This window comes from Geospiza fortis, unplaced genomic scaffold (assembly GCF_000277835.1).
Source record: "Geospiza fortis unplaced genomic scaffold, GeoFor_1.0 scaffold112, whole genome shotgun sequence".
Lineage (NCBI taxonomy): Eukaryota > Metazoa > Chordata > Aves > Passeriformes > Thraupidae > Geospiza > Geospiza fortis.
Genome location: NW_005054298.1, coordinates 8,153,706 through 8,175,465, shown reverse-complemented (window position 1 = coordinate 8,175,465; position 21,760 = coordinate 8,153,706). Strand labels below are relative to the sequence as shown.

General features: G+C 42.9%; 1 protein-coding gene across 1 annotated transcript in view; it reads left to right on the top strand.

Moving 5' to 3' along the window:
* Positions 1 to 21,760, top strand: part of LOC115947751 (kalirin-like) — a 103,721-nt gene that overhangs the window by 21,463 nt on the left and 60,498 nt on the right. The window contains exons 6-7 of the mRNA XM_031055875.1: positions 15,438 to 15,467; positions 17,053 to 17,299. Coding sequence (XP_030911735.1) covers positions 15,438 to 15,467; positions 17,053 to 17,299 — 277 coding nt within the window. The remainder of the gene's footprint in view (positions 1 to 15,437; positions 15,468 to 17,052; positions 17,300 to 21,760) is intronic.

Here is a 21,760-nt window from a genome sequence, read left to right as displayed (position 1 = left end):
ATACTTACCTTTATGATAGGAGAAATTTTTTAGCCTAGTTTTATAAGAAAGCAACATTTTCTTTCATGTTTTCCACATCTGTTTGTGCTCTGCCTTCTGACAACTTTTATACCCATTGAACAAATTTTAAGCAACTTGGCAGAAGCTTCTGATCTCAAAAATCATTTCTGTGGAAATCCACGTAAGGCTAGGGAGAGCAACCAACAATTTGCTCTAATTAGAAGAAATGCAGTAGTATGAACACATGTATTTATGGACACACACATTGCTAGACACTACACATAGCTGAGAGACCTCATAGATGTTTGACCCTCAGGAGAAGCTTCCACTGTAGCTGGAGACTGTCCACGCAGCCCAGCTCTATGGGAAGCTGGCCTGGGCTGGGTCTGCTCCTTAGGGACTGCTAGTTATGCATGAGAAGCCAAAAAAATTAAAAGTATGTCACTAATGCCTGCAGCTGGACGAGCAGTCAGGAGCAAAAAGAACAGGCTGCTGATACAAATAGCTTGGCTGGCTTTCCATAGGTAAACAGGACCAGTCCTAAAAACTGCAGATCTCTGTCATGGAGGGAAGGACACCAGTCCTCTTTAGGCTCAGGGGCCAGTAGTGGTGTTGAGGAGCTGGTAACTTCCCCAGCACTGAGGTGGCTTTTCTCTTGCTACAAATGTGCTAATCCAAAAAGCATGTTTCTTGCAAAAAATAACCATTAGTTAAATGCAAGCTTGTACTCAGTCTCATGAAAATATGACTGGCACTATCCCTGTTTCTGTGACTCAGAGGATATAGAGGAGTGGAGTCATCCAAGTTAAACATTGGACAAGAAAGAGAGATTTAGAACAAAGATCATCTATGTCCCAGGCCTTCTGCTAGGCTTTTTTACCTTTCATTTCTGTATGTTCCCATTTTTAAGTGGCAAACCAATCCACGTGAACATAAAAGCAGCACCTTTCTTAGATGCAGGTTTGTAACAGCTTGGGGCACTCAGCACTCCTGAGACACAATTATGGTCTGCTCTGTTGCTAAGGCTTTTGGATTTTAATTATTTTGAAAACACATTTGTAGCAGCATATACAAGAGCAACAGGGTAATAACAACAATAAAGCTATGTTGTGTTTTTGGTATAAACTCTTTGGTGTGGAGTTTACGATTTATGTGTTCTGGAACTGGATTCTTGCCTTATAAAACAATGCAGCAGCCTTTTCTCATTTAGTTAGCCATCCATTTTTATTAGGGTGCTCTATACAATGCCTGCAATAATATTATAAAGGTGCACAAGGTTCATTATTTCACAACAAGTGACTAGCCAAGACCATTATTTTTATTACAGCCAGGCTTTCTATTGAAATACATTTGGATTATAACCTTTTTTTCCTCTTCCCTCTTTCTCTTTTCTCTACCCAAAGCTGAGATGTGCAATTGTTCCTTTTCAGATTGTTTTTCCACTCCCCTACAAAACATGTCGTTTTCTGTGAAATGGATGGATTATAATGGGAACAGATCAGTGATAATGCATTGCTGGAATACAGCTATCCCCAAGAGAGCTTATAATAATATCCAGTATTCCTAAGCTTCAAAATCTGCAGTTTGGACAGCCTATAGTTCTAACATAGAATCTAGCTCTGAATTTTCCCTGCACTTAGAATTCTTTGATGCTCAAATATTGTTTGGGTTCTGCCCTTTCTGTCACATTGCCATGGCAACTGCCTTGCATAAAATCCTATGCTCAGACAATACAGCCCCTGCTTTATAGAGGGGCTTCAGGCTCAGAAAAGTTGAAATTGTTCAGAGAGATTACTGAAGATTAATGACTGTGCTTTGAGCACCGTAGAGCATATTTCTGAAAATCATGGTAATTAAATAAAAACTACATGCAGGTGGTGTGTTCTCCGAGTCAGGAGTGTTGACACCTGCTGGGAGTGGTGGAGTTACAGTAAATCTGCAGTAAAAACACCTGAGGGTCTTCTTCCAGGACGTATTTTCTTCATGCTAAATAGCAGTGGTGTGTAATTAGCTGTGGTGGTTTTCCTTCGCCCGTTCCCTGGCTGTAAATGGAATACCCTGACCAGGGCTCCCCACTGGGGCTGGCACAGGTTGGTGTGTCCCAGGCTGGTGCTGTGTGCTGGGCTCCCTCCCCAGTGGGCCCCTTGAGGAGGCCAAAGCTCTGGTTCCTGCCACTGGCCTGTTGTAATTCCATGGGCACGTCAGTGGTTGTAAGGAAGATGAAAACAGAGCTGCAAATTGCTCGTGCTGAATCATAAACCAGGACGTGTTTCATGAGCCCATTAAACACATGCCCTTGATGTTAAGCATATGCTGAGCTCTGCTCAACAGGAATAGAGTTTGGTTAAGTATATGTTTTTAAGTCTGGTTTGAAGGTCTTTTAGAATTGTGAAGCACAGTGGGACAATGAATTAAATACGTTGATTAGATTTGCAAAAGTGTTAGCTATTTTCATGTTCAGCAATAACATCTTTAATATTACATGCCACATTAGTTGTAAGCCGCCGTCATGCAGCAGGATTTAAAATAATGAGAATCAAGGCATTTTGTCTTCCCCAAAAACAATAGAACAGTCTTGGTTTAGACTTTGCCTCCCTCCAAAGGTGAGCAGTTCTCCTTGGGATAACCTCCAGAAGCACATCTGTTTGAGAGCAGTATATTACAACCTTATGTTACTAAAACATGTGTACTAGGAAAAGCCTAGCTCAGGAAAAATCTTGCGTATTCTAAGGGGACAGAAATATTAACTCAAACCAGATGCATAAAGGCTAGCGACATCTTTGTTCACTACAGCAGGTCTTTCAAAACCTGCTTCAGATCTTATGTCTGCCATATCAGATCTCTGTTTGCAAACACTGAGAAACCTGCAAGTATGGGAATTAATGAAAAATCTTTAAGTGTCAAGCAAAGAAAAAATGCATGCAATCTGAAAGGGAACAATAATTCATTTTGAGATCTAAACTTGTTTTTAAATTAGCTGTTTGTATGTTAGCTTCCTCAATTCAGAAGCTTAGCCATCTGTGTCACTGAACTAGTTAGCCTTTGGCTGAAGTCTAATCATTGTAGGAACAAGAGGCAGGAGAATCAGTAGCCCCAGAGGATCCACAGGGACTATTTCCACGAGGTTGAATTTAGCATCAATCCCAGTACTTAAACAAAGGTGCCTTTGCATTGCTGCACAGGGTAGGGACCCTGCTGGGACCAGCATGGCAGAAAGGCTGGTGGGATTGCACAGCTGTTGGGAAGTGTGTTTTATTGCTCCCTGGAGATTGTTTGGGTTCATTTGCATATCCAGGACATCCTCTTTGAGGATTGCTGGATTCTCCCTTGGTGCTATGAGAATACTAATGATGACAATAAATAAATTTGTATCACCAAATTTGCTAACCTAATGTTAAGGCCAAAATAGTCCATTGTTCTCCTGTTTGTGCAGAGCTGCAGGTTTTGTAGGAAAAACCTAAGAGGCATTCAGGCAGCTGGGCCAGCCTTTTCCACTGGGGTTATTTCATGTCAACTGCTGTAAATTAGACACTTATAAAATTTATAATGTGTGGGTGTCTGTGCACAGAAATTTAGCTTCCTCAGTATTTACAGAACATAAAACAGTCATCCTTGTTTTAGGCTAGGATGAACATTTCTGTCACATTAAGAAGGGCAACCTTATTTTATTCTGCAGCTGCTATTTAAATTCTACAAGATCTCTTTTAATCCTAAGCAAAGTTCAAAACAAGATGTTTCAAACATCTGCTAACTATTATGGGTCATGCCTGCTAGTAGAGGCAATAAATTATAGCCAAGAAGAGAATCAAATGTCTTAATAATGTTTTTAGATTGTTACTTTTAAGTTTGTCCTCTTTCTGTGTTATCTGTTCTCTTTTTGAGCATGGTAGTCAATATGCCTACAAAGAAGATTGTGCTGTGGGTCAGGTGGTTGGGATTGCAATGGGATGAGGGTAACACCCTCTAGTTTAAGTCAGGGGAAAAACAACAAACAAGTTGGTTTCTCTATTTCAGAGCAGAGGGAAATCTAAATCACAGAAGCTCACTCTCTGTGCTGTGTGCCAAAAACAAGATGGGTGGGTCTAGCAGAATATGGGAGAGAGGGCATTTCAATTTCCTCCAAAGAGGAGATAACAGATCAGCTTTCTAGTTTGTCATGGAAACCTTTTGTCAACCCAGTAACAATGACGTCAGGGTGGCAGTGGCACGGAGACTGGGTTAGTTAATGTAGCACACACCTGTTGAACTGCTGAGGGGAAGGTATGTTGGCTCTTACATTTTCTGTCCCTGATTCTAAACAACTTTCGTGAAGGTTTAAAAAGTGTCATTTTCAAGTCCCAAGGCAATTTCCATGGGCTGTAGCAGATTCTGACCATGAGCAGGTGGTGCTGGAGCTTTCATTCACTGAGAAATCCTGCTAAAAGGCTTTTGCTCAAGCAGTGCCATTCATTCCCTTCTGTTTTGGGTATCCTTTTAGAGGGTGAGGAGAGCAGACTTGTACTTCAGAAGAACAGCACCAAATTCCTTCAGTGTGTTTGCTGTGCTTGGGAGCAAAGGCTCTGCTGGTGTTTATCAAAGGAGTTTTTTAGAAACATTTCTATCGAAAGAGAAACCTAAATTTACTATGCCAGATCTATAGCTGTAGATGTATAGCATTATACTGTAGCCCATTTTTGGAATGACCATTCTCCTGCCTGTTTCTCTGGTGGGTGCTGTGCTTCTGTGTTTAGTGTTGTTGACTGGCTACTTTTTCTTTTGTAAAGAGAGATTAGATCACTTTTTTTTTCTTCCTTCAGTGTTGCTTGTGTGACTACCTTCCCAGTTTTAGTAATCAAACAATGCTCTAATAATTCCTTAGAAATAAGCTTACTTCTTTCCATGAGAAAAGTATGTAAACACGGAGAGCAGTGCAGATCTTTTCTGAACTATTCACATTTACCAGCAAAATCATGGAAGTTGTGTTTGCAGGAGACTTTGAATCAGTTTAAGTGTTGCACTGTGTCAACAGTCGATGCAGGTTTTGTTACTATGGCTAGAACATGAATTTACATTAGTTGCATTTCTTGTCTATGGTAACACATGATAATTCTCTTAAAGGGTGCTCTTGCTGTTGCTAACCAGTATGGATGACACAGAATATTTCCTGTATGTAGCTTGAAAGAAGAGAAGTAGATCTATTAGAGGGATGATGAGTCAAATTATATTGGGTTGCAAAGTAGAATTAGGGCTGAGAAAAAGAGTGGCATAAAATGACATATAGTGATCAGAAAAGAAAATGCAGTCAACCAGTATAAATGACATTTATTGTACAGTTAGAACCCAACTATATGTAATGGTGCCAGTGAGTTGTAGAAATTTTTGCAAAGGAACTGTCTGGGATTATAATTGTCCAAATAGGCAATATTGATGACCCATGGTATCTTAATGGAGATGGATGATGTCAAATGGCTGCCAAGTTTCAAGGAGGTAGAAAAATTAAAACTGGGCAATAAACAGTGTTTTCTGTAGAAGATGAAATTGTCCTTCATATGAAAGAAAAAGGTTTAGCTACATTATTATTGTTGCCATTGTGGTACGTGTAAATTCTCTGGAGATATCTGTGAAGAACTATAATTCTCTTTGGCTTCAGTTTGGAAAATGTTGTACATTCATCTATATTTTTTCTTTACACTCATTACTGGTGATTTCAGCCTGACAGAAAGGTGTTTCATGTGATCTAAAGTCTCTGTAGTATCATTCAATTTTATTTGTCACTTTCTCACTGGAAGGCTAGAAAAGGTATTATAGAGATTTTGAAATAAGACTCTTCCTAAGTTCTCACTCCTACTGATGGGTTGCCTGACCCCCAGGGAAGGGGCCAGTCTCAGACACTGGCACATCTTCTGCTGCCACCTCTCAGCCAATGGCAAGTGTCCCCTCTGCCCCTGCCCTGTGTGGGAAAGGCTGTCCTTGGGGAGCCCAGGACCCTCTCAGCTCAGCAGGGGAGGAAGGAGATTGTTGCTGCTGTTGCTGCTGCAGCTGGGCACTGATGTGCCAGTGACCAAAACCCTCTGTGCGCCTGCCTCTGAATCCTGTGTCCCCTGAGCTTTCTCTCTGTTTTCTGCAGGGCCTTTTCAGACTCTTTTCAAACTCTCTTTGTTTTGTTTTTTTCCCCATGCCTCAATGGTGCATATTACTGAAAAAAACACCTTTGATACAGGAGAGAGGCAAATTCATTTATCTGTACCTTGGATCAATCCAGGCATCAGTTATGGTACAGTACAGAACAGTGTGATAAAGGGTCCCTTTTTTGCTGCAGGGACAGAAAGGGGACCCAGAAAGAAGAGAAGGAAGCAGTGCAGGCTGTGATAAGTCCATGCCCTTAATAGGGTCACTGCTTACTAAGGCCTTGTGAATTCTGAGAAGGAAAGATGATTTATACCGTGTTTTCATTGTTTTCTTGCAGAAATTTGTCATTGAAAGAGCCACCACCTCATAACCATATTGTTAGGTGTGGTGATGCAACAATAAATTCCTATTTCATGCAGTAAAGGCTAATTCATTCTCTTCTACTTCAAGCCTGTTTTCCCTCCACTTAGGACTCATTCTGGCAAGCAGAGCATTTCAGCAGTTCCTTCGTTGGAATGGGTGGGGATTCATGAGGTTTGAACACACAGCTCTGCTACTGTATTGCTTGTGATAGAGGAAATTGCTTACTTATTATTTATCATTCTTATTTTATGAAAGGAAACAGATGTTTATGCCAAAAGTATTCCAGCAGAGATGAAGTAATACTGAATTCATAAAACAGAATTTGTTTAGGGAGTGTAATTCTGTGACTGAAAAAGGAAATATTCAGCCAAGGAAGTGCCCTGTTGGATATTCAGGTTAAGTAGGTGGGATAATACCCTTTAATTGCTACAGGCACAAGCATGGGCGGCAGGCTGTCAATGTAAGAGTAATAACAAGTGGAGTTAAAGCAAGAGCAACAAAGGTTAATAGTTTGGGTTTTTTTTCCTTAATTTTAAGATTCCCCAGTATGCAGCTTGAGAACCTGATCTCAAAGTGAACTAAAGTTGTGTAAGGGAATTGCTCAGTTTCATTACAAGGTTGTTTATCAGCCTGGCTGATTATCACTGCTGCTATTCCCCACTTTCCTTTGCCTAGCCCCAGGTCCCTGTGTTGCTGTCTGCCCTCCATCACTGTAGTCCAGTGCTCCCACAGCCCTGTTCCTTGCCAGTGCCTCTGTCCCTCCATGCATGGGCTCCTGTTGGACATCCCTCCTGAACCACAAAATCCCTTACTATCCAAGCTAAAATAAACTAACTCAGAGCCACTGTCAAATGCAATGGATTCACTGTCTTTTTGGAGAGAATTTCTAATAGTTTATCTTTTTTTCCCAGTTACTAGCAAAAAATTAAATGTGGTTCCCCCGAGCACATATCTCTATATCTGCCAAGTAAGGATAAGATGGGAGATTTAGTCGAGGATTTGCAAAAGAAACCCAAAGGAAGCAGTGTCCAATTCACACTGAATTTCACTGACTTCAGGCTCTGTCCCCTCCCAGCAGCAGCTCTGTGACTGAGCTGCCCTGGATGTGTCCTCCCCATGGTTTGGGACACAATGGATTTGCTATTGACAAACACTAAGTGTATTTGGATCTCAGGCTGAAAATGTTACACTCGGCTACCAAAATCTTTTGTTTCTCCTGGACACTCTTGAATTACACACTATCAAATACTCTGAGCATGTTTTAAGCTCAGGTCATATCACCTTCCTCTGCATGCATTGAGCACAAAAAGAGAAATGTGGTTTTAGGGAAGAAAAGAGCACATCTATGTTGTGGATAAACACAGATGTCTCTCTGTGAAAATTGAGGCTTCCATATTGGCTGAATTGAGTGTAGGAAGAACAGAAATGAATGTATTCATCCGGGAACAATTTACATGTAACAGTGATTGCACAAGCCAGAGAATTTTATTGGAAGTGTCTTCAGGGAAAGAAATTAAGCAGGGGCTGGGAATGTGCTTATCAATAGACCTTATTATTCTGCTCAACCTTTGATAAATGAACCTAGCAAGTTCTTTCAGGCTCCTCTCAATATTCTACTTGTTTGTGCTGAATTTCATTGATTCATATTTAGCCCTCCCTGATAATATGACATGACAGAAAATGTAAATGACAGAGTCAATGAGCATTTCTATTCAGTTGAAACAATGCAAGTGAGATCAACTATCAAACTCTTTGGATTTACATACTTTGAAATAGAATTTATTACCTTGTTAGAAACTAAAACAAAACACACCAAAAAAAGTATGCAACCATTTATTGTTATTGGAGTTAAAGAAGAAAATTTTATGGGAGGAGTGTCCTTTGAGCATGCTTCAGTCAACTCTGTCAAACAGAGTGGCCAAAAATTATAAAATTCAAAACGTGCAGCTGCTGGCTCCTTTGGGAGTCACATTACAGTAGTACAAGCAACAATCTTTCATTTTAGGAGGGAAGCATATGACTACACCCAAAGGCCTTTCAATGCTATTTTAGGTAAGCTGATCTTCATAAAGGCCATTGTAATCTCTGGTGCTGCTCAGGTTTTAGGCAATATTTTCATTCCATAATACTGTTTCTGTGTCCACTGAAACATCTGCTTCGACGTGCCAGGCTCGATCGTGCACACTGTTACATCACTTGGCAAATGAGGTCACCTCAAGTAAATGGCAGTATTATGGAAAAGGGAGTGAAAACCCCAGGGTTTAACTGTTGGGAATCAAGCTGCAAGCCATCATGGGCTGAAGATCCTGCAGCAATGCTGGAAAAGCTCAGAGGGTGCAGTGGGCAAGGCAAGCAGTAGGGAGGACTGCAACACAAGTGATCATCTCTCCCAAGTTCTTTTTTCCTCAATGCCAAACAGCATCTGAGGGTATTGGTATGCAACAGTTTTGCAAACTCTCCCACTCACGGTTGGCTTTGCTTCAAGCAGAGTTCACCCCTGCAGCCTATCTGCAGCAGCAGTGGCCTGGCTTTCTGTGATAATTAATGGGAAGATTGAGCTGAAGCAGATCATTAGGATGCTCTCAGCCATCATGCATTCTTTCAGCCTGAAGCCTGCCTGGCACCCAGCACATTCTATCAGTCATTTGGTAACATGCATGATTTTTCTAGTGTGTACTACATCCCTCTGAAAATTCACTGCCTTCAGTGCTACACTTGCAAGGGGAAAGGGGGCAGGAAAATGTGCCAGCCAGAACCAGGTCTTCCTTTAGCGGCTTGGAGATGAATACCATTCACTGTCACCATTCCCCACAGTGTGTTTTCTGTATTCACATCTGCATTCCCCTTAATGTTCTATTAAACCAACCTAGTATTGAAAATCATGCAAAGCAGCTTGTCCAAATCCACCTTTGAATCAATTTTGGGCCTAAGGCCCTGATTTATAGTAATGGGACCTAGGGACCAATAATAAGAAAAAAAATAGCAGCTATTAAATCTGTAAAGAGGAAATGACTTGGAAACAGAGAGGGATGCCAAGCTGGTCTCTCCAGCAATGGCAGAGGGGAGTCAGGCTTCCAGGACCATATGGCTTAGACATAGTTTAAATAATCTCCTCCAATTAAAAACAAAACCAGTTTTATGTCAAACATCTGTTCTCTGAATGCATCAATTTAGGCAAAAAAACATCAGAGGATATAGTAAGTACTTCATTATGGTTTTTGTTTCTCTGTGCAGATCCCCACCCATTTTGAGGGGGTTAATATCCCTGAAGGAGGGGTGCTGTGGTTTCCTATGATGCTACCAGGCATGAGGGCAGGCTTTTGTGTTTCTGTGTGCTGGGCTCCCCATCCCTGCTGCCTTCAGATATCCAGCATTCATTGCAGGGGAGGAAGGATGTTTTAGGAGAGTCCAGAGCACCTGGGGCAGCTCAGTGAAGGTCAGCAGAGGGTCTGCTGGGCATGTCTGTCACTGGAGAGGGTATCTATGTAATGTAATCAGTCTTATTTGTGTCTGAACCACAGAGATACTTGGCTACTAAATCCCGATTCCTGCACGCTGGCAGAGGTGAGGAAGGGAATATATTATCCCTTTTCTGCCTTCAAGTCCTCTCTTCTTATAGCAGGACCAGGAAAACACAGCTTTGAAGCAATCCACAACTTCTTGTCTTGGAAGTGTCTACTTTTTACTGACAAGGGGAAGGAGATCTCTTGGGAATTGATTGAAATTCTATCACTTTTCATAAGTCCATTAAAAGTATAACTGTGCAGACAGCAATGTACCCATTTAAAATAATTATCCATATTATAAAGGAAATATAATCTGTGGATATGTGTATTAAGCAAATCTGATCTAGTGTACAAACTGAGATTTACTTTGTTCTAAAGCATTCTTAGGTGGCCTTATTGTGCTTTTTTTAATTTACTGTTGTATCATTTATTTCTTTCCCAAGAGAGCCATCTGAGATTTCTCCTCTGGTTATTGTGAACACTTGTTCACACTTCTTCAGGTAACTGTTTCCTTTTGGTGTAATTGAAAAGCTGAGGTGGTTAATTAAGGACCTAATTATTTCCTGATGTTGATATCAGGGAGTCTGTAGGTTCCTTGCAGAGAAACAAATAGTGGGGGTCATACTTAGCTGGGAGCACTGTGGAAGGAAGAAGGTTTCTGGAAGATTTTTTTGGTCTCCCTTCTCAAATTTCTGCTCAGGGCAGAATGCCCCACTCAGATAAAGACAGATGTTCATATAACCCACCTTTTGCAAGGGCTCATTTTCTTATCCTTTGTGTTTCTAAAGTTTCCTTCAGACTCAAATCCTCCTTTTCCCCGTGTACCAGGTATGCGATGCCAGCAGCTAGGTTTCTATTTTAAACTCATCAGCTGTGAAAAAAGACTTTTTACTGTGCACACTTGCCTCTGCTGCTTAAACCTGGAGGTGTTTCACCAAGTTCCTGACCAGAATACATGATCAGGTTTTGTGTACTTGCTAGGAGTGTCCCAGGAGTTGGTGTCTGATGAATCATCTGTGACTGGAACTCTTGATCCCTGGTTCAAAATGGTGCCAAACATGAAAGAAAAGAGCTAGTCAGTTCCCTGATTTCAATCTATTCTTGCATTTTTATTAACCCTGCATTGGTTTAGAACATCTTGTGGCTGCAAAAGACAGCAGGTAGGGCTTACCTTGGGGGGTTTCAGCCATCTGCCTTGCTCAGCCTCCAAATCCAAAGGGTTTTGGAGCCAGATGTGCTGGCTGTGTGTCACTGAGGAGCACAGATGATATCTGCTCCATTTTGTGCTTCTCCAGGGAAGGGAAAAGAATGGAATTTGGGTACCAGCTCTCTGAGCCAAATGCCATGAGGAAACCCTCAGATCAAACACAGGCTTGCTCTGGTTCAATTTGTTGCGTGAAACAAAGTGGATCTGGCTGTCTTTATCTTCAAAGGCATTTTTATAGCTAGAAATGCTGTTTCATTTGGATCTACTTTAGTCTTACTTTCTGGAAAAAAGGCTCCAGAAATAATTCAGACAGCTCCATTCAAGCTGTTCTGCAGATGTCAGCATGTGCCAGAGTCCAAAATCCAGCAGAGTCAGGATATGATCGTCTAGTAGGAACTCTAGCAAGGGATGCTGGAAAGGTATGTGCTATTTGAGACCATAACACCAGATTTCCTTTCCTTTAGCATATTTATATGTCCCACATGCCACTTGTCTCTTCCTCCTGCTGTGGAACAACTTGCTGTGCTTATATTTATAATGCTGCACACCCAGGTGCTTCTGTTATCTCCTTGTTGAGAGGAGCAAAGATGGTACATTTGGCCCATTGGATGTCACCATTATCCCAGCCATGTGTTTGATTAATTGCCTAAATATAAAAAGACCTTCCCCTGAAGCCCTGATCCTCTCTGTTCAGTCAGACAAAACAGAAAGAGTGGGAAGCACCAACTCCATCTTCATGGAAGATGGGTAGTGGGGTCTGAGGACTGAGAAGGACTCAGATAGCTGAGTCAGGCATTTTCCACTGAATTTTCAATTCAGAGGTATTCAGTCCAGAGCAATGCTACTGACTGCAGCAGGTTATTCCTGGTTAGCCCACAGCTCCTGAAATACAGCCTGTCTCCAGAGAAACAGCCCTGAACTACCTAGCATCAGCTAGATGCAACAAAACATCCAGCAGCATTGCCAGAGCTCAGCATCCTTCAGAGCTGAGAGGCTTTAGAGTGACAAACGTGGGTGATTCAAAGTTCACACTCCAAACAGAGCCTGTTGCAGAGTAAAAAAACTAAAGCAATTCTCTAGCACTGAGATTCCTCAAAGGCTTTTTCTGAATTTGATCTCTCACTCTCTAACCTCCCAGTAAAAAGAAAATCTCTATGAAATTACAGAAATTTTCACAAAGAACTCCATGGGGGATAAGATTTCTCATGTCCATCCCCCAGCTAAATTGACAGCTCCTGGATTTATTTCACTGCAGACAGAACCAATATCTAAGTGGTTTTATTCACTTTTTTTAATCTCTTGATAAGAATGCAAATCCCATTCTTGCTCCTACTGCCTCTCTCACCCTCTTGAAATAGGCTGTTTATGGTGACTAAATGCTTCTATTCAAAACTGGCTTTCATCCAGAAGCAGACAGGCAGAAAGCCTAAAAGCAACAGAAAACTAGCAATTTATATTAGGCCATAGTGCTGCAGCACACAAAATGCTTTGTTTAAACTAGCCAAGCTCTGTGCCCTCTTGAATAGATGTAAATAACCAGCTTGTGTGGGTTTCCAAGCAGTGTTGGCATATTTCAAAACACTTGCACAGACTTTAGACACCCACCTCCAAATACCTGCTCCCCCTGTTGGAAAGCTAACCATGCCCACTCCACTTTCACCTGGAGTGCATTTAGTACTACTTAGAATCTATTTTAGGGATTTATTTGAGGGAAGGAGCTCAGGGATTTATTTGAGGGAAGGTCCTTCTGTGACCTGGTAGGTGTTTTCCATCTGCACTATGATGATGAATATGCCTCTGGTGTTCAGCCTTGCTTCCTCTGGCCGCTGCTTTGTGGCTGAAAATGAAACAGGTGCACAGTGACCATGCACACCCACTGTGGTTCAGGAAGGACAATCCCATGGTCACCCTGCACTGACCAGTGCCTGCTGGTCACTGGAGCTGGGCTGGCTCTTGCTCTTGGAGCAGCCTGGCCACCCCCACAGCAGGATGTGACCATGCCTGGGATCCTTTTGGTTGGTTGTATTTCGCTCTCCTGCGGCTGACAGCACTGGGGTGGGTGTTCCCAGGAGCAGAAAGGCTCATGTGGGTGACAGAGCTCATTCCCCAGAGTCAGTGTCTGCCATAAACTGCTCACATCCGTGCTCTGAGGTTTGTGAGCAGCGTCCTGCAGCAGAGGGGGGAGCTCCCAAGGGCTGTGCCTGGGTCCCTGCCTGCACTGCTGAATGGGCAGGGCTCCCCTCTAGCTCAGACTTTATCACTAGATTAAAATATCATGCTGAAAACATTTACACACTGAATGCACAGTGATGTTTTCTAGCCCAGGAACTCGTGGAGGCAGAGGATGGGAGATGGTTTGCTGATGGCAGGCACTGTGGAGATGGGCTGGGGCTCCTGCCAGCTTCTCTCAGGACATACAGCCACTCCAGACAGCTTGGGGCCCTCTTGCTTCCTCATTATATTTTGCTATTTGCTTCTACCATTTCCTTTTCTTCCTGATTTTGAGGCTGTTGCTTGCTGTGTAATTTGTTAGATCTGTCCCTGTGTCAGATCTTTCAGTTATGCCTTGTGCTCTGCAAAGGCATGTTGCATTGTTATTTTTATTTTAATGTATCTCATTGTGCCATATACAGATTAGAGTGCTGTCTGGGTTCTAAATGTATCGTCAGTGGCTTTAATGGTGGTTTTAATCACAGGAATAATAAAAGTGAACATTATATGTTAAAATGTGAAGCTATTTACCTGTGAATTTCAACCCCAAGGGCATTCTCTATTTTCTTTCCAAAACAAATGCAATATGTGTAAGAAACCTGCAGTCCATCTGTATTCCTACTTCCATGCTCCAGCATAGAGTGAAGCATGATATACTTCTCTGAAGTTGGAAAATTGTTCTCTAAAACAAATTAAGTAACTAACTAATAGCTTGAGTGATTACTTTGCAGGTGAAATAATTTCTGTCATCGGGAACCAGATGTATTTGCATTATTCTTCAGTGGCTTACAAGTTGTATGTATATTAGCGTATCATAAGTTTTCCAGAGAGATTACTTTGCTGTGGGTTAATTTAGTAAGAAAATGTTCTTTGTGGTGTGGTGGTATGTAAGACATGGAACAGGCCTGGGAAATACTTGGAAGCCCTTGGGCAACAGGAAGGGTTCTGTTCTTTGGAGCTGGCACGTGAACATGATCTGTTCCTTTTCTGTTCTTTGGAACTGGCACCCAAAAATGATCTATGGGCCCTCCCTGAGCTCACTGCTTGTACCTACCACCTGCACCTACCTGTAAAAGGGAAACTGCTTAATTCCACTTGCCAAAGGGAGCTCTTTCCCTGGAATATTTCCAGGCTGTTTCACCTTACCTGCCTAAGCAATAAAAATGGCCTCTTTTTCAAAATTCGATCTGAACCATCTGAAGACAAATTTTTAAATATTCTGGAACATCCTCTGCCCATATAATTCAGAGCAATGAGTCTGGGGATGCTGTCTGAACCAGCTCCTTCATGCCCAGGCACTGCATCTCACTTCATTCTTAGATAAGCACCTTGGAGACAAGCAAGAGTTAATTCTTTATAGCAAATTCAGTTGCTGTGTGATGGTGAACACGGACACCTAGTGGTGCTCCGGGACAGGGCATGAATGCTCTGAACAGCTCTGTGGGAGATAAGCTGATAGAGCAGGGTATTTGTTCACATTTTCCCCTAAAAGAAGGAGAGATTTGATTCTTTTCAGAGAAGATATCTTAGATAGCATAATTTCTGGCACAGAAAGTTTACTTAGCATGGAATAGTGGAGGAATTAGGAGAAATCCATCACTTCTGGTAAGATTTGTCTGTGTATTTTGCAAGAAGTAATCAGTTTTTTTCTTCCTGTCTTAAATATCCCACACCATGCCAAATTATATACTGTAGTGGGTCAGGAAGATTTTCTACTCTTCAAATTAGTCCATAGCAAAGAAAGCTCAGCAAATATTATAGCAGTGTCTCCTTTTTATCATCCCTGTGAATGTCTGTTGTCCGGTTGTGGGGAGATTGTCAGCATGACGAGTGGTGGGTTTGCTGATAGGCTGCCCAGCTAGGTGCTACACTGGCCTCCTGTGCACTTCCATCAGTGCACTGAGCTCTCTCTGCCAGGATTAATGCCAGCACTTTGTCTGAACAGCCTCAAACAGCTGCCATGGTTTGTTTTGTTTGTTTGTTTCTATTTACTTACAAATAATCTTTCAGAGAAATATTTCCTTCTTCTTCCCCAAATCTAGCATTTCGTCTACGGCAGAGACACAGGACAGGTGAGAACCAGTCCTTGTCCACTGACCCCTTTCTGTAATTGTGAATATCAGCCCTATGAGTGGGATTTCTTTCACATCTGCATTGGACACAAAAACCTCTGTGCCACTGAGTGGGGAGACAGGCTGTTCCCATGGGAGTGTGCATTGGGGGCTGCTTGGGCTGAGAGAAGAGATTTTGAGACTGTACCAACTCAAGAGTGAAGTCTATAGAGATGTGTGTGCTGTCCTCAAGGGCTGCTCCCCCATTCAAGCTGAGAAGCAGACCCCAGTTTTTACTGATTCCACAGTTACTCCGCATCTGACAAGGTTTCTTCCAATTCAGTTGGGTTTACAAGTCATTCATTTAAAATTATTGAATAATATCCTTGGTTTTAGCTTCATATCCTAAGAAAATAAACTTTCTAGTATTATGCTTGTTTACTATCCTCATCTTAAGAACTTTTGAATCAGTGAACTAATTTCTATCAGAATTTCTATCAAATTTGACCCTGGAAAAAGAGCCCCAAAGATTCCTGCATACCTCAGGGGAGCATGCAGCACACAGGACAAAGAAAGAGGGTCCCTAACAATAGGCAGGCAGCAAGAAATCCACATGGCAGAGGAGCATTAAGAAAGATTCCTCAGGCCAGAAAAACTTAGATTCATTCTCACACCTTTTTAGACATGCAAGGATCCAACCCTGAGATCCAATTCCATTAAAGTAACCCCAAAACCAAAACTGTACAATCACTTATTTATGTGCACACAGGTGCTTATATTCCCAGTCCCTGGCTATACAGAGACTGTGATTACACAGACCACTGTTGTTCTTTGAGAGTCACAGGTTGTGAGGCTGAAGGAAAACAGCAGTTTCAGCACTCAGTACGGAAGTAAAATGTTACATTTATTCCTAGGTACAAATCCTGAAAGTCAGCATATAATCAATCACTCTGTGTTTATATATTTACACCTCTGGGTTCCATCAGAGAGCATGGGAGGAGCTTTTCTGATCTGCCCCATCAGGATTTTACTGTCCCAAGAGGTCCTTAGAGCAGCTTTGGGAAGATGAGGGTATGTTTCTTGTCTTCCAAGAAAAGAGAAGCTGTTTCCTCGCAGCACTAGTTGCCAGTGGGAATGTGCCTCACTTATGCTGTAGAGGGATGAGCTGGAATTTGTCACACCATGAAGCACAGCACTGAGACATCCTGGGCTATTGCCAAGCTAGAAAGTGACCCCAGAAATTAAAGCAACAAAAAAACCCAAAACCAAAACAAACCCCCGGGTTTCTGATGGACACGCACTGCTAGAAGATTCACAGCTCAAAAACTCCCCCACAGCTAGCATTCAAAAGGTTACTGGGTGGGTACCTTTGGTGTCTCGCTTCAGCCCAGCAAAATCAATAAGAAGTAAAGGAAACTAGGGGCACAACGTGTTGAACTTTGACAAAACAAATTATTAACTTTGCTTCTAAGGAACACAAATCCTGTCTTTGCCAGTGTAAATATGATACAGAGATGATTGCTTTCATCTTACCCTCGCTGACATCTATTCTTTTTTTTTTTTGTTTTTGTTTTTTTTTTTTGTTTTTCCTGTTGAACCTGGGCAGTTGTCTGGAGGGTGTGAACTAACTGTGGTGCTCCAGGACTTTACAGCGGGCCACAGCAGCGAGCTGAGCATTCAGGTGGGGCAGACAGTGGAGCTGCTGGAGAGGCCCAGGGAGAGGCCAGGCTGGTGTTTGGTGCGGACCACGGAGCGGAGCCCGCCGCAGGAGGGTCTGGTGCCCAGCAGCGCTCTCTGCATCTCCCATTCCCGCAGCAGCGTGGAGATGGATTGCTTCTTCCCTTCAGGAAAAGGTAGGCAACAGCCCAGCTGGTTGAAGATTGTTTTGGGTTTTCCCTTTTGTATCATGTAAGTGCAAAGCTGCTTGGGCTGCTCCTGCAGTCAGTGGGTAAAAGGCTGTTCAGTCCTTGGTGAGTTTTGTTCCCAGGTCCCTGTGAACGGGCACAGCACCAGCCTGACTCCATGTCCATGAATCAATGTTTGTGCATGTGCGTCTTCTGCTATGTGGTAATCATTGTCTTGAGATTCTGGATAAAAATAAGACTTTTAAACAACAGAGGGACTGTTTTCAGTGCCTAAAGGCCTAGAATGAGGGAAAGCCATGCTGTCTATACACCCAGGATGCCCCAAATTGTGGATATGTCATTTTATGATTGCCAAAGTGCACACTAGTTCATGTTCTTTTAGTATATCCTTGTCTGTAAATGCAAAGAAGCCACCAGTGAGTACTGGTACACTCTGCTACTTTGTGAACTGGAGACATTGTGTGTAATGGCACAGTACAATGGGGAAAGAATCCTTTACAAGCAATGTGGAACAAAACACATCTCTGGTATTATCCTGAGAGCTTGGGCTTCACTCACAACGAATGGTGAATACTGTTTGTCTCTGTGGTGTCTGTGGCCTCTTTAGTTGGTGTTCTGTTCAGAGCAATGTGTGTCCCACATACAGCATCCATGCAACCAGGCTTAGGAGATGGTCCAGACTGATAGACCAGGATTGGTTCAGGTCAGTGTGGCCAGAGCAGGTCTCCTTTGGCTATGGCCCCACTTCTGGCCATGCACAACATAAGTAATGTCCAGGGAGGAAAGGTTCCTATCATCCCACTCCCTACTGGAAGCCAGCAACCTGAACTGTCTTTTTAAATTCTTTTTCCACGCAGCATTAAGAGAAATAGAATTTGATCCATTATTGCTTGAGCAAGTTAGACTTGGTGGTTTTGTTTGTTTGGAGAAAAAGCACTGAAACTGAGCTGTAGTTTGTCCTCACTCCCTGCCTGCACTCCCGCTGCGGAGGCCGGGAGTGGGACACACGCCCAGGACAGAGCTCTGCTGTAGGGCCAGAGTCTGCTATCAGTTTCCCTGCAAGAGGATCTGATCCAAACCCGGGGCACAAGAGCTCAGCTTCTCTCAGATTTGACCCCCTCAGCTGTCAGTTCTGTCTGCAGTGTGAGCTCCAAACTCCTCATGCACTTCTCAGATCCTCTGGCTCCTCTTCTCCCTGCTGCATTCCCAGGGCCCTGCCCTGCTGCTGCTGCTGCTGCAGGAGCCGCTCCTGGCTCTCAGCTGAGAAGTGCTGCAGTTGCCTCCATGCAAATTATCTGTGACTGAACAGAAAGGTGAAGCTGCAAACCAGCCTGGTCTGCGTAGGAGCAGTCACTGGCTGGCATGACTCAGGGGAAGCTGGGACGTGTCTGCTGAGTGCCTGGTCCAGCAGCTGGGCTGGTGTCTCTGCTCAAGGGCACTGTGAAACACCAGCCAAACCTCATTTGAGAGTGCCAGGTTGTAGAGCTTTTCCTTAAATGAAATAAAACTTCAACATTGCTAGAGTAGGCTGTGAAAAGGGAGGCAGGGATGAAGACAGGGTGGTGCAGGGGCTGAAGGCTGGCAGGGGCCATGGAAACTCTGCTTTTGGCATGATTGTGTGAGCTTCAGGGCACAACTGCACCACAGGTAGGGCAGGATGGGCACAGTGCTGGGCTGTGGCTGGTGGAGCAGTGCCCACTGGTAGCTGGGAGCCACCAGGCTGTGTCAGCAGAGCACCAGGGCTTTGCTGGCACGCTCTGCCTGCCTGTGGGCACTTTTCTCACCTAACATTCTGCCCCTGCTCCCGGGCTGGAGCTGCCTCTTGGCCCAGCATCTCTGAGCAAGTGAGTCCGGGGCAGGCTGGCTCCAGCCATGTGTTCATGGCCTTGATTTCCTTTATATCTCTGTCCCCCTTGGCCTCAGTTTTCTTCCTGCACATACCAAAGCTGTATCAGGGAGCCTCAGAATTAATGGGATCTCCAGAAGTGCAGCTAGAAATAATAAAAATAACCACTCAGTCTACAATTTTGGCCAGTGTACAGCAAATAGGCTCTGTGTCTAATCAGTTCTCCCTCTATTAGGAAAACAGGAAATTGTTTAAACTGAAAGAACAGATGCTGGGAATAAAGAAAGAGGAGTAAGCTTAAAGGGGAAAATGCAGTAGCTGCTGAAAGAGCCTGCTGGTCTCATGAGGTGCTGGAAAGATTAGCATGACAAATGGTTTCTAACTATTCAGAGTTGTGCCCTTCTCTACTTCCAGTAGCTTTAGGCACTGGTTGCATGCAGAATCTCTTGGTTCAGGCTTCCACAATTTCTTGCCTTTCTCTACAACCCAGAACAAAACCTAGCACATCTCTTATATCAACATTAATGATGTTCTTGGTCTGCTTCAAGTATGTAAACATACACAGTTGCAGAAAAGCAGGTTAATAGCTGAATTTTGCTTGCAATTACCAAGGCACATAGTTCTTTGCTTTTACAAGCACAAGTAATTTTAAGAACAGAAAGTACCTGTACTCAGAACTTAACATTTCTAATAATAGTATTTACCATCTATTTTAGAAATATATAGAGTTTTGCCAAGTCTCAAAACATAGTTACATCTTCATAGGCAGAAACGGCAAATTACTCTGCTTGGTCCTATTATAAGTAATGGTGGAGGATAAATGTAAATCATGGCTCATAGAAGCTACCTATTGCCCTTAAAATGAAAGATTAAAGAAAGTAATATGTCAGCCAACATCTGAATAAGAGGAGGCTTGAATGATTTGGTGGGATCATCAGAATATTTTGTAAAACATGAATGCAAGTTCTCATCAAGCCTTTCTGAGCAGTCTAACTGAAAGCCACTGGAAATGCAAAACCAAACTTGACAATGCAACATGTGCTCTGCCTGGCTCTCACTCTCTCACTCTATTCCTTTGAAAATCGGTGGTGAATTAACATAAATATTGCAAAAGGAAAGACATGGTGTGAATATAACAGAACACACCCAGAAGAGAACACTTCCTACCTTTTGTAATGAAATATCTGTACAGATCTCTCTTGTTGATCATTAGGAGCGCAGAGACTTTAAGGACTGGTCTCCCAGCCTTCCGTCTGGCTCCTGGCTGTGTTCCTTTGGAGGATACACATTTGATTTTTTCATGACCTGAACAGCTCAGAGCACAAGTATCCTCCTGCTTGTCCTTCCTTTCTGATGATCTGACAGTGTTTGCAATTACCCTCTGTAAAAAGGCAAACAGGTTTCTGGGATTAACCTTTTGCAAGTGATATACAGATGATTGAGTAAAAGGAATTTGTCTGCAGTCTCTGTTACTGGACTCCAGAATTTGCAGGATGGGATTTTTTTCTGACTAGTGTTCCTAGGAAGGAAAAAGAAAGATCTCTGGTACTACAAATGAAGCTCTGTTTGAACTATCCTACATGAATATATACAGGAAAGCTGTGACTTTTATTTCTGTCTCTTTTATCCTATAACTGAGGTCCAAGGTATTAAGCTATAAATTTCAAATTGAGAGAGAAATCCACTTGGATAGAAAGCAATTTCATGACCTTCTTTAAGCCCACTGAGCCAAGCATATTCCTGGTGGCAACCTGTTAACTTTGAGTGATTTCAAATTTGAATTTGGCCCATGGAAGAATCAGATGAAATCTTGGTCTTAAAAGTCATTGTCTGATGACCCTTTACACAGGTTTTTTCTTGTAACATCAAGCACGTGGGGTAACAAAGAGTAACAGAGGTTAGTTCTTGCAGTAATTTTAAGCAACCTCCAATACAAAAAGAAAAAGACATTAAAAAAGAGATAGAATTTCATGGCATTTGTTTTGGATTGATGATACATGAGAGGAAGGTCCTGTTCAGGGCCCCAAAGCAGATCCTGCCCACAGGACACTTGTGTCTGGTGCATATCTCTGGAGGAGATGAGGAATATATTTTTTTAAGACACTGTGCAAACATCTTGCTGTGCAGGCTGAAGTCCACTTAACAGCAGGGCTTTGGTGGCAGTGGTTGGTCCTTGTACCAGACCAAACTGAGAAACAGTTGGATTTTTTTCAGAGGAAGAGGAAACACAGATCTTGCAAGGTGTATGTTAGCAGGGTGACCATCTTGCCTATGGGTCACTTTGTCCAGGAGTCACTGGCAGAGCACCAGGCTTTGGGCAGGAGGCATGAGAGTTTTGGTGCTGCACCAGTCACTGCTGCTCACGTGTTTGGGGGTCACCTGCAGCCTGAGAGAGCCTGGGGCTGGTAGGTGCCATGGCAGGCTGGGCTAGGACAGCAGGAAGCAGAATAAGGATATAACAAGGCTGGTGAGAAGAGTGGTATCAATGAAAGAGGTCACTTTTTGATAGTTTCTCCATGTGGGAAAGAGCAGGTCATTTAATGCATTAGTGTGCAAAGCTGGTGATGCTAATCCAGCTCTTGCTGTGTTTGAAAGACTCTTTC